Source organism: Mytilus californianus, unplaced genomic scaffold (genome assembly GCF_021869535.1).
Source record: "Mytilus californianus isolate M0D057914Y unplaced genomic scaffold, xbMytCali1.0.p SCAF_19, whole genome shotgun sequence".
Taxonomy (NCBI): domain Eukaryota; kingdom Metazoa; phylum Mollusca; class Bivalvia; order Mytilida; family Mytilidae; genus Mytilus; species Mytilus californianus.
In genome coordinates this window covers 10,731,630-10,746,625 of record NW_026262667.1, presented here as the reverse complement: position 1 = coordinate 10,746,625, position 14,996 = coordinate 10,731,630, and the positions used below count along the sequence as shown (strand labels likewise).

The 14,996-nt window shown below is 32.3% G+C and overlaps 1 protein-coding gene across 3 annotated transcripts; it reads right to left on the bottom strand.

Moving 5' to 3' along the window:
* Window positions 1-1,504: 1,504 nt before the first annotated feature.
* Window positions 1,505-8,618, bottom strand: LOC127726911 (cysteine and tyrosine-rich protein 1-like). 3 transcript variants are annotated; one of them, XM_052234280.1, is made up of 4 exons: window positions 8,544-8,618; window positions 7,165-7,282; window positions 5,829-5,986; window positions 1,505-3,042 (listed from the first exon to the last, which is right to left on the bottom strand). In XM_052234280.1, the coding sequence occupies exons 1-4, from the start codon at window positions 8,593-8,595 to the stop codon at window positions 2,834-2,836; spliced, it is 537 nt and encodes a 178-aa protein (XP_052090240.1). In that variant the 5' UTR covers window positions 8,596-8,618; the 3' UTR covers window positions 1,505-2,833. The 3 variants fall into 3 exon arrangements, with proteins under 3 accessions (XP_052090240.1, XP_052090242.1, XP_052090241.1); XM_052234282.1 differs by having other exon boundaries at window positions 8,492-8,583; XM_052234281.1 differs by having other exon boundaries at window positions 8,496-8,583.
* Window positions 8,619-14,996: the final 6,378 nt, after the last annotated feature.

The window sequence follows — 14,996 nt, the reverse complement described above, 5'->3', positions numbered from 1 at the left end:
ATTATGATGACCATTGAGATGCTTTGTTTCAATAGCTTCCTTCTAGGTTCTTCAAAGCTTATATACTCATCAGCTAAATTATACATAACGTAGCTTTGAATCATACAATTCAGTTTTTGTGAATAGTTTGATCAATTAATTAATTTGATTTTATTGTACAACTAAAATGAAGTATACATATTATTCTTCTGGTAAATTTTTCTTTCTTGATTGACATTTGAACACGATTCGATATATCCTTATTGGAATTTTGTACATATTTTATTTCCAATTTAGACTTAATTCATTGAATTAGTTACATTCTGTTGATAATTTTTACATGTTATATATAACCTTATATATATAGTTTCACAGTTTCGCATATCTTCATCCTTTGAACCTGTTTTAATCACCTGTAACTCCTTAATTCAGTAAAAAATTAAAAAATCGATTATAATTAAAGACGTATCAACAATAACGCTACAAGATATTTTCGAATAGCAGTCGTGAGTTAAAACATAGAAAAAGATTATATAAACATTAGTACTGTACCTTTTAAAATAAGGGAAAATAGGAGAAATAACGAAATAGTTCTTTGATTAAGCACCATGTTAGTTGAATGAATCCAAGGAAAAGAAACTACTGACATCACCTATAGCAAATCAATGATTTAGACACTAAAGTAGAGGTGCGATGATTCATCAGTGTAATTACACAAATGTATAACAGTACATATACGATATGTTTCATTAATTAAAAAATACCTCCTGATTTGGAGAACATTTATATCTACATTGTTATCTAAAGTCCGTTTCTATGTATGTTGGTGTTTGCTTTTGTTGTAGTTAAGTGTTTCCGTTGTTCTGTTGTTTTCCTCTTATAGTTGATGTATTTTCCTCGGTTTTAGTTTGTTACCTAGATTTGTTTTTCTTAATCGAATTATGACTATTGAACAGCGGTATACTACTGTTGCCTTTAATTATAAACATTTTAAAAATTATTTTAAAATAAGGAATATATCCCACTAATGCAAAGCTCTAATTCCTAATCCAGATTTTGGCTATAAATTTTCTTTTTTTGGGTTTTATCAGCTTTTCCTTTTATGAATAAGTCTTGAATTTTCAAATAGTTTGGTCTCGAGCAGCACTAAAAAGACATGTATTGTCGAATTCGAATCTGGTACAGTAAAATTTGTACCGTTAATATTTTAAACGCAAAAAATAAATGAAGGTTTTAGAAATTTTCAGCTTTTCAACGGTGTATTAGGATTTGAATTTTTTAGAACTTTTGGCCTCGAGCAACATTAGTACTGATTATACTTTAATTGTCGAAGTGAACATCGAGTGCAGTAAAATTGGTACCAATAATGTTATTTTAATTATAATATTGAATAATACCATACATAACATTACACAGATTATTTATATCATTTAAATATTCGTCGGAAAATTGAGAGGTAATCATATTTTGGTTATTTTCTTACCTAGGCGGTAAAGTTATTACGAAAAACAGAGACCAAAATAGAACCAGCTAAAGTATTTATTACTAAATGATGAATGTGTCTTAAAAAACATGTAGCCGTTTGATGTTTTGGTCTAGTATGATTTCGACGAGTCTTCACTAAGACCATCCTAATCATACATTTTGGCTTGGATACATTTTTCTCTGCTTTTTAAGTATCACTGAGGCAATCATATACATAGTTTTAAGCTTTATTTTAGAAAACTAAATTCAAACAGTTTAAATATATCACAAAGTTGTTGATTCAAAGCTGAATTTTCAAATTGTTATTTTGTTGGAACAATTATTTATACAAAAAACATATATAGATATCAGTAGTTCAGTGTAAACTTATCAAATATATTTGATTTTGAGATTTACAAAAACTCTTTTTCTTGATTTCAATTTCGTGTCCAAATTCATAATCATATGTATTATACATGCTTTGTAAAAATAATTGAAACTGTTTAAAGGGGCACTAGCTGTCAAATTCATGTTCACCGATTTGACTCAAATTCTCTTATTTGATTTATAACAATGTAAAACATTTATCCAAACTATTAAAAGTCTAAAATAAACAATTAACAGGGCATGGGCATGATAATACGTAGATTCTTTTCGTGTGTATTTAGTCTAGACACCATCTAATTAACTATCGAGTTGACCTCCAAAGTCATCTGATGACCATATAAGCGATGTAAACATAAATATAGATATAAATAGATTAAGCGAACTCGTGCTATTGGATTTTTCTAGGTCTGTTGAATTTCTTATTATAGATTAAAAATATATGTTTATCATCGTTTTTACCTGTATAAGAATGATTTTTTGTGGATTGAATCAGTCGATCAAATGATTTACCTTTGTTTCACTTTCAATAATGACATTCTTTTCCTTTAAATAACTTTACACATACAATTCACGTGTTATCCATCTCTAGCTAAGGGGTTAAATTGAAGTTCACATGAATACGGATTCAATGAGATCGAATTATTTACTTGCAAGTGAATAATTCATCATCAATGTTTCTTAGCTTATTTTGACAAAATTGAACCATACTGGCTGCTAAAAGTGAATAAGTATTTCACTATTTCACTTTCATTAATGATTGAACAAAAACAATCATATATTAGATTTTTTTATATCTCGTAGCTAGTGCCCCTTTAAGGAAATTTCAACATCTAAAATCGAGAATATCCAAACTTGACAAACTATTCAAGTATTGAAAATGAATATGATATGAGTACGTTCTGATGTAAAACGTTGAATTGTTTAAGACAATTATGCATTTGTGTCTAATGAGTATTCAGATGATTGTTATTACTGATTCATTATCTATGAAACAATGAACTCGCTAAGTTTTTGATGATGGCTGCGCTGCATAAGGTGGAGCTGTCGGTGGATATGCAACATCCTGTGGATAAGCTGGGGGCGGAGGATATGTTCCCAAAGGAGCAAACATTGGTGTTGGTGGGTACGAGTATGTAGCCTGGTACCCAGGAGCAACTCCATAAGCAGGTGGAAGTTGTGAGTAGGTTGGTGGCTGGATCTGTGTAGCCGTTACTGTAATATTAATGAAGAATTATTGTAATGTATAATTAATTATTCTTCAATCATTTCGAATAACTAATACATCTATTTTGTCATTTAATTCATAATTCATATAAAATCAATAATGCTTTCACTTATGAAAAGATCAGACAATTGTTTAAAAAAAGAACCAAAACCTGAGTGTTTGATGTCACGCTAGTCCTGAGTTAGCAATCGTATTTTGTATCGTTGATGGGAGTTTCTATATGTAGAGTTGTTACGCGTTACTCAGTCTTGAGTTCTATGTTGTGTTTTGTATACTGTTGATTTTTATTATTTTTTTTTTCGTTTTTTTTTTGCCCTGGCGTTGTCAGTTTGTTTTCAACATGTTTGATTATCCCTTTGGTATCGTTCGCTTCTCATTTACTGGTAGCTCGCGCTATGTTTTCTAAAGAAAGTACGTATCTCGGAAGTATGTATAATTGTTACTGGTAACTTGCACTATTTGTACTATAGAACGTAAATATCTCGGTAGTATGTACTAAGTTATTTTTCTTAAATCAAATAAATCTAAATGAATTAATCTGTTGGAGGACGCCAATGTCCGATCGTTGGTAATGTAAGCATTTTACAATGTTGATTTTATAAGTAACTAGAGTGGGTGACGCATATTCGTCGCAAAATTCGCTCACTTCCACCTACATCCGACCTACATTCGAATATTTGAAACTTTTTATATAGGTTTCAAAAAGTTTACTATATGAAAAAAAAGTTTGATAAAGGAATTCTCTTCAAAACATTGGTTAAATGTTTTAAAAATGAACGCAAACTCGAGAGGAAATCAAGTTGTTCTTGTACCATGGGGGACACATTTTTGCCGAAATGTATGATATGACCATCCTCATTATCCTTGTATATTATAAAAATAATTGTTTGGAATTACATGAATTAGCTTGAGAGATCATTCCAATACGATTTTTCTAACAAATATTTACTTTATGACTGCGCATGCGTGCCATATAAATCTTACATAATTGCCAAAATCATTCAAAAACACCTGCGTATTTCTTTATATGTGCGAATAACATTGGAAATGGGGTAAAGAGGAATATCAACAGTTCGAACATTACGAACAGCGTTTACCATCTATTTAGGCAAGTATTATGTAAAGGCACACGAAATTTACAGAAAAAATTGCAGGAACGGCGAAAATGTGTCCACGGCGAATATGCGCCACCCACTCTACATAATTTGAATACTTTTTCAATAATGTTTGTCGCCCTTCCTGAGTTCACTGTTGGTTAACGATGGGTTTCGTTTTGTCAATCTTCACTTTTCTACGTAGTGAACTGTTGACCGTTATTAACGATATCCTAATGGTTTCTGTACTAATTTATGTGACTAATGAGTTACCAAGAGAACCTTTATCATTTTGTTTATCTTAACATATCAGATCCCACTGAATGTTGTGTAATGTGTGGACCATCAGCAGCAGGGGTGTATTTAAACTCATCTATATATCAAGCTAAAGATTTTGTACACCAGACGCGCGTTTCACCTACAAAAGACTCATCAGTGACGCTCGAATCGAAAAAGTTGAAAAAGCCAAATAAAGTATGAAGTTGAAGATCATTGAGGACCCAAAATTCCAAAAGGTTTTGTCAAATGCTGCTCAGGTAATCTATTTCTGTGGTAGAAAATCCTTAGCTTTTCGAAAAATTCAAAGTTTTGTAAACAGTAAATTTATAAGTATGACCAAATCAATGGCATTTCATGTCAACACAGAAGTGCGGACTAAAAGGCTGGTGATACTCGCCGGGAGGAAACCTCCGCCAGGATTTGCATCGACCCAGTGATTGTAAATAAACTCATCATAGATAACAAACTTTAGAGTTTCTACGCTCGAATCAATAAAGTAAAAAAGGACAAACAAAGTACGAAGTTTTAGAGCATTGAGAACTCATAGTTTTGCCTAATACAGCTACGATAATCTATTTCTGGGGTAGAACATCCTTAGTATTTCGAAAAAAAGTTTTGCGAAGTGTTAATTTATAATTATGACCATATCACTGTGTATATGAGTATTTGCGACTGGGGGAAATGATAACATACCAAATGCGACTGAATGTTGTGTAAAGTGTGTGCTTCCGACTGGTGATAATTATATGATAATATACAAAATGCCACTGGATGTTGCGTAACGTGTATGTGGACCACCACCAACAGGGATGTATGTATGTGTGCTTGCAACTGGGGAAAATGATAACATACCAAATGCCACTGAATGTTGTGTAAAGTGTGTATACCAAGCAGCAAGTACGATGTGTGTGTTTGCGACTGGGGGAAATAATTACACACCAAATACAACTGAATGTTGTGTAATGTATGTACCACTAGCAGCAGGTGTGTATGCATATATGTATGTGTGTTTGCGACTGTACTGCTGGAAATGATTACATACCAAATACGACGTAGTGTGTGGCTGCATCAGCAGGTGTGCATGTGAGGATTTTCTCGCTGTTTTGAAGACCAATTGGTGGCCTTTGGCTGTTTTCTGCTCTTTGGTCGGGTTGTTGTTTCTTTGACACATTCCCCGTTTCCATTCTCAATTTATTTTATTTGCGACTGGGGGAAATAATATCATATTATATGCCACTAAATGTTGTGCTATGCGTTTACCCTAGCAGCAGGTATGAAGGTGTGTGTTTGCAATTGGGGAAATGATAACATACCAAATGCGATTGAATTTTTTGAAATGTGTAAACCACCACCAGCAGGTGTGTAGGTGTGTTTGCGACTGGGGGAATATGATATCATACCAAATGCGACTGAATGTTGTGTAATGTGTGTACCACCAGCAGCAGGTGTTATCACTGTCCCACGATGTCCTTTCTTCTTTACAACACACAAAATAACACCAATAATTATTCCAAGAAAAACAATAGATCCTATAACCGCTCCAGCTATTACACCTGAACTGAAAAAAAATGATATTGAACATTAAAATCTTTTTACTTTGAAATCTGTTTTAAATTATAAGAAACAAAGGTTTCAAATACCTCAGTTAAAGTTGATCTACTATGGATGTGGCTATTGATTTTTTTGGTCATGCAGCTCTTCAACTGTTTCGGTTCTCAAATATCCTTAATTAAGGTCATTTTATATCCTTGGCTTTCAAATATTCGGCCTTAATTAAGGTCATTTTATGAAAAGCGCTTCCATGGCCTCGGACGCATGAAATTTATAAAGTGCTGTGTTCATTTTTTACAATCAAGTTCAGTTTCCAAAAAGTTGACCCAATTTTTTCTCCTTGTTAAACGGTAGCAAAAGAGGGGCGAAAGATACCAGAGGGACAGTCAAACTCGTAGATCGAAAATAACTGACAAAATAAAAAGACAAACAGAAAATTAATAGTACACAAGACACAACATAGAAAACTAAAGACTAAGCAACACGAACCCCACCAAAAACTGGGGGTGATCTCAGGTGCTCCGGAAGGGTAAGCAGATCCTGCTCCACATGTGGCAACAGTCGTGTTGCTCATGTTATTACAAATCCGGTAAATAGTCTAATTCGGTAGGTCACATTCGTAGCAAGTTACCTCATTGGTATTAATATCACATACCCTTTCCTTTATATTTACTGCATAATAACGGTCATAATGCCCAACGTTTAAAACTCCGGAAAGAAAAGGAAATTTTGAAGCCTTATCTTTAATAAACAGTCATCATCTATGGAAATAAGCTGAACATCTTTACACATGAACGATTAACATGAAACTAACATGATGTTAAAAAAAAATCATTAAAAATCCTCTCATATTTTGTATTTCCGTTGACTCTTATATCAAAAAGTAGTAGAAATCAAAATAACCGTGGCTATGTAAACTTAAATTAGAATAGTATCCAAGGTAAAACAATGCCTAAATGTATATATAAAATATAAATTACAGCAGAACCAATTAAATAATTTTTATTGCGAATAAAAAATGATATAAGTGAAAAAATAAAAAGAAGAAAAACATTTCTTAAATTTTCAACTTCTATATTTGAATATTTCAAAACTTACTACAATCATAACAATAATGATGCTCAGATTTAACTATCATAATTATGGTACTTACAAAGATTTAACTATCATAATTATGGTACTTACAAATTCTCGCAACAATATCTGTTATGTATGTATCCACAACAACTATATTCACAGTACATGTAGTAAACTGTATTTGAGAGAGAAGAATGTTCGGTACAGAACTCAAATGCTTCACATACTACAAAAAAAAAAACGTTCTTAACAAATGCTTCACATACTATAGAGACGAAACGTTCTTAACAAATGCTTCACATACTACAAAAACAAAACATTCGTAACAAATGCTTCACATGCTATAAAAAACAAAACGTTCTTAACAAATGCTTCACATACTACAAAAACAAAACGTTCTTAACAAATGCCTCGCATACTATAAAAACACAAAACGATCTTAACACATGCTTCACATCAAACAAAAATATAAAGTTCTTAACAAATGCTTCACATCAAACAAAAATATAACGTTCTTAACAAATGCTTTTAGCAAGAAAACAAGTTCGGTGACACCATTTTTTCGTTTTATTTTCTAAATATTTAATAGATTTCCTTCTATTCTCATAAAATGTTTTTTTCATGAATAATCTATGCAAAACTGGGCAATTCTGCACAACTTGTAGCTTGAAAAATAACACCGTGACCCATATTTTCTATAATATTTAAAAAATAAAAAGATTGCTTAAATCTCCATTTTGGCAAAGCATAAGAAACTTCTCTCTGAGGAAATATGTAGTGATGATCCACAAAACAACCAGGAATATTTTTCTTCGAAATGTGTGTAAACATCATTGCGACAGCAAACCACCAACATAAGTTAGCCAAAACAAAAATCTAAGGACTAAGTATTTGTTAATAAATGTGACACCCGTTGTGTTGCACAAGTTTCGGGGTGATAAGTTGGCAGAAAGGAAGCTACACATGGAAAAATATTCGTGGTCATTCGTGACACAGAAATTGCGTCAACCAATTCATAATGGTGTAGATGATACTGTTTTAACATCTGCTTGCTAAATTAAGGTACGTTATGCTTTCTAATTGGCTAGATTAAACAGATTTTAGCTTGCAGCCGTGGAACTAAAAACAACTAGAATACGTTGTTTCAGTCGTTGATTTGATGAGAACAATTGATTTTTTTTCTTAGTGTAACATCGCATTTTGTCTAGAGGTTTGTCGTGGCTCAGGTACATATTATAGTAATTTTCTACAGACTATAAATTTAAATATAGGTTATTGCAGTATTACATACATATTTTGTATCCTTAGTGCCTATATTGAAATGTACAAATTTTTTAACGGTAAGATCAATTTTTATCTCAGTTCTAACGCTTATTTAATTGAAGAGTTGTTTATACTTGACCATTTAACATCAATAATGAAAGATATTGCTTACTAACAAGTGTGTAAAAACAAAGAAGGTCAGTGCATATACATCCGTATTTTACCTTTCAACACAAAGGAAAATAACATAAAATTCCAACTAGGATGAGGCGCCATTTTGTTTGAATGTAACCACGGGAACAATTGACATCACCTGTAAAAAATCAATGATTTTGATTTTACTTAGGTAAACGATCGATCATTGAAACAATTAGGTAAACGATCGATCATTGAGACATTTAAGGTAAAGGATCGATTGGTTATCCTGTAATTATTACAAACAATGTAAACGATAATCGATTACCTGGACTTCTGAAAATTTCAGCAGATTACTTTCGCTTTTTGTTTTAAATATTAGATATGCCCGTTTCAGTTTATTCACACTCGATGGCGGATATTTTTACTTTAAACATTCCCAAATCTGCAACTTCTATAGGTAAAGAATATAACGTCTACAAATGAGTTTTGGGATGATGCGTTTATATTTACCTGATCAGTACAGATGTTTTTAGCATATGTGAAATGTTTTCAATAATTTCGGCAAAACCAATATGATCCATCAAGAGAAAGAAAGCAATGTCTTTATTAAAAACTCTAACTGTGTAGATTCTGGTGGTACACAGAAAAAACAATCTACAACTGTGTAGATTCTAGTGGTACACAGAAAAAACAATCTACAGATGTTTTTTTTTAAAGAGCATATATATATATGAAATTTATGAAAATTTATGAAACCTGTGAAATTTTAGAATTGCACCAGCTCATATCGCACATTTTTTTTCTTCAGGGATGCATATCTATGCCAGACTGCGTCAACTTTGAAATTTTAGAATTATACAAGCTTCGTTCGGTTTTTAATTTGTTTAAAGTTAAAGATTGTTTTAGTTAAATCAGAATAGATTGATATGATTAATTTTACATTAATATGAGAAAGGCGCTACCTTGAATGCCAGCTTACCAAAACTATGTCCTACATATTGATTGATTGTTGGTTTGCTGAAAGCCCAGTGGCAAATATTTCATGCATGTTCAGGACGAATGTCCTACATATAGTTTTTGTCTAAAATAAAATGATAAGTTTAGATGGAAAATGTTTAGGGAAAGATCATTGAACTTCAAAAGGCAGAAGGAGGTATGGTATTTTTTTTTGGTGTGTCGCAGGAAGCATCAAAGCAAAAATTTAAAATAGCCTTCCTGGACGTCATAATTATTTGGACTAGTATTTTTCTTTAAAAATTGATGACAAAAAATACTCTGTTCAAGCAGAGGACAAAAAAAAAATATTCTGAATCCAGATTTTCCCCATACCTTCTAGTGTTATATTTTGACTAAATAATGTTGATTGATAGAATTGAAGTGCTTCACGTGTAAAAAATCTGACTCAAACAAAAAACCATACCCCCCTTTGAAGCTAAATGGTTGCTCCCTTATTGTTTTCTGCTGAAAATGAATTTATTGGTGATTTATATAAATGACAATGCTTACATTCATTATCTTGTGCATTTTCATATCCATTTTTCTTTCTTTGCAAATTTTATAAAATTTAAAACAATTAGACATTTGTTCAATTTCAAAACTATGAATACTGTACAGTTATACAATCCATAACTTTATTAAATTAATTTTTTGTTGATTTTCATGAAAAGGTGGAGGATTTTGGAATATCTTTTTCATCAATATCATTATCTAAAAGTTGTAGCGGTTTTTTTTATTTAGTATTGCAAACAACGCTTTCTGTTTGTTGAATTATTTTTACTTTCTAAATTAGCTGGTTGTTCATATTGTATTCCCAGTTTCCTGCATCTCATATATATGTGATCAGCAAGAGGATCATTCTGATTGTTAAAAGAAGAGTTTGAATTTACAGTGAGCCTGCTTAGAATAATGTTTTGATCAGGTTTTTCATTTTCATCTAAGCATATAAGGAACCATAAATAGGATTGTTAAGTTGATAATCTAAAGATTTTGCTATTTTCTAGGATGCTATTTAAAATTTGAGGGGAGAACACTGCTCAGCAGTATAAATGTATTCCTGATCATCTTCTTTTTGTAGGTTTCTACATCAATTTCATGTACTAATTCAGAGTCGGTTTTATGTCATTTCTTGCATAATTTGTTTTATTAGCTTACTTTTCAAGTTTTTATACGACGGCAATATAAAATTGAGAATCGAAATGGGGAATATGTCAAAAATTTGCTTTCGAGTAATGCTATCATGTCGCTGTTGCTGTCCGAAGACACATTTGATTTCCGGACAATAACTTTAGTTTAAGTAAATCGATCTCTATGCCAATGTATGAAATTGTACCAGAAGGTTCAATACACAAAAGGAAGGTTAGAATTGATTTTGGGGGTTATGGTACCAACAGTTTAGGAGTCAGTGGTCAAAAACAACATTTTTGGGTTGTTTTTTTTCCATAATTTTTGGGTTTTTTCTCCAAAAATTTACCATTTTTACATTGATTATTTCTCATTTATATATAAATGCAACAAATACTGATATGGCAGGTGATACACACGAAACAGTGTGTGTAAATCATTTTATCGGTAATTTGTGCATTTTTCCTTTGATGTGTACTCCTTGTCCTTGATAATGTCGACGTCATTATCAGTGGACTGGTCATGATAAAGAAAATATATTGGGTTAGTTCGCAATTGACATGCACAAGTGCACCGCAAAAGGATCTTCTTTCCCTTTAATTCACAAAATTGCACATGATTTTTTTCACAGAAACGCACACGTTATTTCATGAATGAAACACTTGTCATTGTTTGAAACTTTCAGTAATCAGCTGGTAATAAAACTTTAGTTTAGCCTTTTTGAACGATTCACTGATTGTGTGAAAATTTGAACAGAAAATGTACGATAAACCTGATAAAATTGCGGAATTATTGATAGCTTTCCTTACTATTCACAAGGACATATCACTAACATATCGTCCATGCTATTCCGATTTGACTCACGGTTTTTATTCCTACATAGTCTGGCATGGCTGGTGCTGTTCCAAGTTGTCTTCTTTTGCTGCATGTTTCTTGAGAAGTATTTGTTTGACCTGGTCAGTCACTATAAAGTGTTACAATTCATATTAAGACGCAACACATAAATAGTGACCAAAAAGGTACCGCTTTCACATGCATGACATGAGAGAATCTAGAAAAAAAATTAAATGTACACATTTTCAACATTTTTGTGGGACTATCATATAAATTTAAGGAGATATGTAGTTGGAGACTGCTGCTGAAAAGAAATGTTTGGGCTCACCTGATACCTGTTTTCAAATAAGTCCATATTAAAGTTTGAAGGGTCCAAAATTAAAATATGTTTGATTTCAACTGACATAAAATTTTTGGTGTTTTTTATATGCTAAATCTACATCTGTGGTTGTATCAGGCTGTGCTTGGCGAAGCATTTTATTGCTGTTTTGTTTGTACTTTATTTTATTTTGGTCATGAAAATTAACTTGTAGTTGTGAAGTTGCTAACATTTTTAAAAGATGATAATTAGATAACTTCGCATGGTGACGACACTGATGTTTTCGTAGATTTACTTTTTCCCAGGAATGCTTCATCTGTTGATACATGTATATTCTCACTGTGAACGATTTGTGTCTCAAAAAAAACTTGTAAGATTTCTGCAGTTATTTTTGTTGAATACATACATACACATAGGGTGAAAATTTGGTACTTGGTGCAATTTGAGTACTGTGACGTTATAGCCATAATTGTTTATTGCTATAATAGGTTGAAATGTGCACCTGATAAAAGTATTCGGTAAAGTGAAAATGTTTTGATCAGGTTTAAACTGACGCATAAAATATACTGGTGACTGCGGGAGGCAAATATTTATATTGCCTCCAAATAATGTGTCTGCAGCTTTAATTTCAAAGGATGTATGTAGCCCACATACTTCCAAGTAACATGCTCTATACCTATCAAAAGTCATGGTATTATCATGGGTTATCATAACTCCATTGTATTTCCCATAAAATCCAATACAATATATACCTAAATGTATCAATCAGACTCAAGTCTCCTTTTACTATGATTAAACTTAGAGAGTGAAAAAAAAAAAACAGTCTCCATCTCCTGGGACTGTTTTAGGTAGATATGTGTCATAATTAATGACAAGATTTGTTGAGAGTTTGTCAAAGGAAGTACAGTGACAGTCTACAAAATTAGAAGATTGTGAATTTGAATATATATATTTTTTTTTAAACTTTTGTTAAGTTTTGAATTACATCTGCATTTGTCTGTTAGCTAGGAATAACAGTGACCACATTCCACAGTATAACCAACTTCATTATCACTGTAACTTGATATGGGAAATTCTGTAGCAGATTTTACTACCTTCACCTCCGCCTCCGGCTACGTTTCTCCCAAAATTTATTGCTTGCAGAGGGTTTTTCTGTGTTCCCATGGCTGGACGGAATGTTTACACTCAAATGTTATCATTAATTATGATATTGTGACTTTTAAATGAAGTACCTGTGGTAATTCAGGAGATTTGTCACTGATAATGGAAAGATGAAGCAGACGACGAAACATGGCGTAAGATGTTGTTGTCCAAACTTCGGTTATTTCCGTGGTACAATAAAATTTAAATAAACTGCACAAGTTACTAAAATTTCTAAATTCTTGTTTTTGTAAACAAATAAGAATTCATGTCACATTTAACATCGAATTTATTCCGTTTTGTCCCGTTTTTTCAAGATCGCGATTAAACGAGAATCTGGCAGCCATTAAAAATATAAGGGTTAAACTAATGTCCTGAAATTGTCCTTACGGATATTCCAATGCTAATTTCGTTTTCATTATTTGAAGAATTGACCTTATATTTGGAGCCAAGCAAGAATACAATGTTTATTTAATAAATATAATGAAAAAAAAAGAAAACAAATATTTTTAAGAGTTAGATAACTTGACTTGATTAACTTCGAAATTTAAAAAAAAAAATCGTACGAGATTTAACGAAAGTGACGAAACTTTTTAGATTGATCATGTAGAGAGAGTTATCGTTCTTTATTCCAATTCGATGCTTCTACCATAAGTGCCAGCTAAAGCTGGCATATTATTATTATACTGATGAAGGATCTACTGTCAATACTGAGGTTGTGAGTTCGAATCCCGCACGTTGCAGGTGCGCTAGACTTCTATCTTAATTGACTAGGATTGTCAGTTTTCCAACCGAAGGTCGGTGGTTCTCTCCGGGCATTCCGTCTTCCTCCACCAATAAAAACTGACCGCCACGAAATAGCACACTAATGGCGTTAACACTTTGATAGAACCATGAAAAAGGCTTATAAGTGGGTCCACATGACATGTCAACCAAATGTAATGAAATTTTGCACATATGTTATGATAGTCAAGAGAAAAAAAATTCTAACTTTAAAATTTGATTTTAGGCTATTTTTAGATTTTGCAGCGCCATCTATTGGAAAAGGCTTAATTTCCAAAAATTTCCGTAAAAATGACACAATTTTGTTACTCAGATATGCTAGATATGGTTATGTTTAGCTGATATTTGAATTGATTTTTATAAAAAGCATCATACATCCTTCGAAATTTGATAAATTGTTTTTGCTTGAGTATAGCTATATTTTGGGGCTGACCGGTCTAAAAAGGGCATTTTGGACATTTTTTGGATAGTTCCTATAAAGATCAACAAAAGGACATGAAATCTTTTAAAGTACTATGATTTTTTTAATGTTTTCAATATGTCTATAAAGGTTTACATGTGTGCTTCATGTTTTATGGTTTTTGAGCTGGGGTCTCCTACATCGTTACCATGGCAACGGAATAAACATGTGTAAATTTCACGTATTTTTCACAATAATCCGTGTATTTAATCATGAAAATTTATTTATCTTTTGACACTGACTTATGATATTTGGCATGAAGGTGTATAACAATAAGACAGTGTATCTCATAAAAATTAAAACCGTCAAATGACCTTGACCTTTGACATCAAGGTCAAAATACTTGATTTTTTTATATTTTCTTATCTGGAGCAGACCTTTTCTTCTCCCTCCAAATTCTTTTAATACTTGACACACAAGTGCAGCACCTCAATTTGACGTGTCGCGTACCATGGATGATGACCTTGATCTTTGACCTTCAAGGTCAAATAAAAAGTAAAGGTCAAATATTTAATTTTATATGTCACCCTAAAACCAAACATCCTCTTTTTTGTCATGTCAATATGAAAATGAAGAGATGTGGACTGATTTCTTATGAGACAACTATCCACCACAGTTAAAATATGGTGGTATTAAGCAATTTATAGGCCACAGTACGTGCAAGACCGTTGTAGTGCAGCTTAGGGTTTGTCCTTGGAGGTCATGCCCCGCCCCCTCATATAATAATGTTGTTTTTTAGATTTATCTAAAAAAGTGTTCATAACCCCATCCTTAACCAATATTCAATCTTAATTGCCTGCCTTACTAGTTCATCATGGGGGAAATGCTCTGCCCCCTACATACCATTGATGGTGAAATAGCTTGAAATATGTTCATATGATG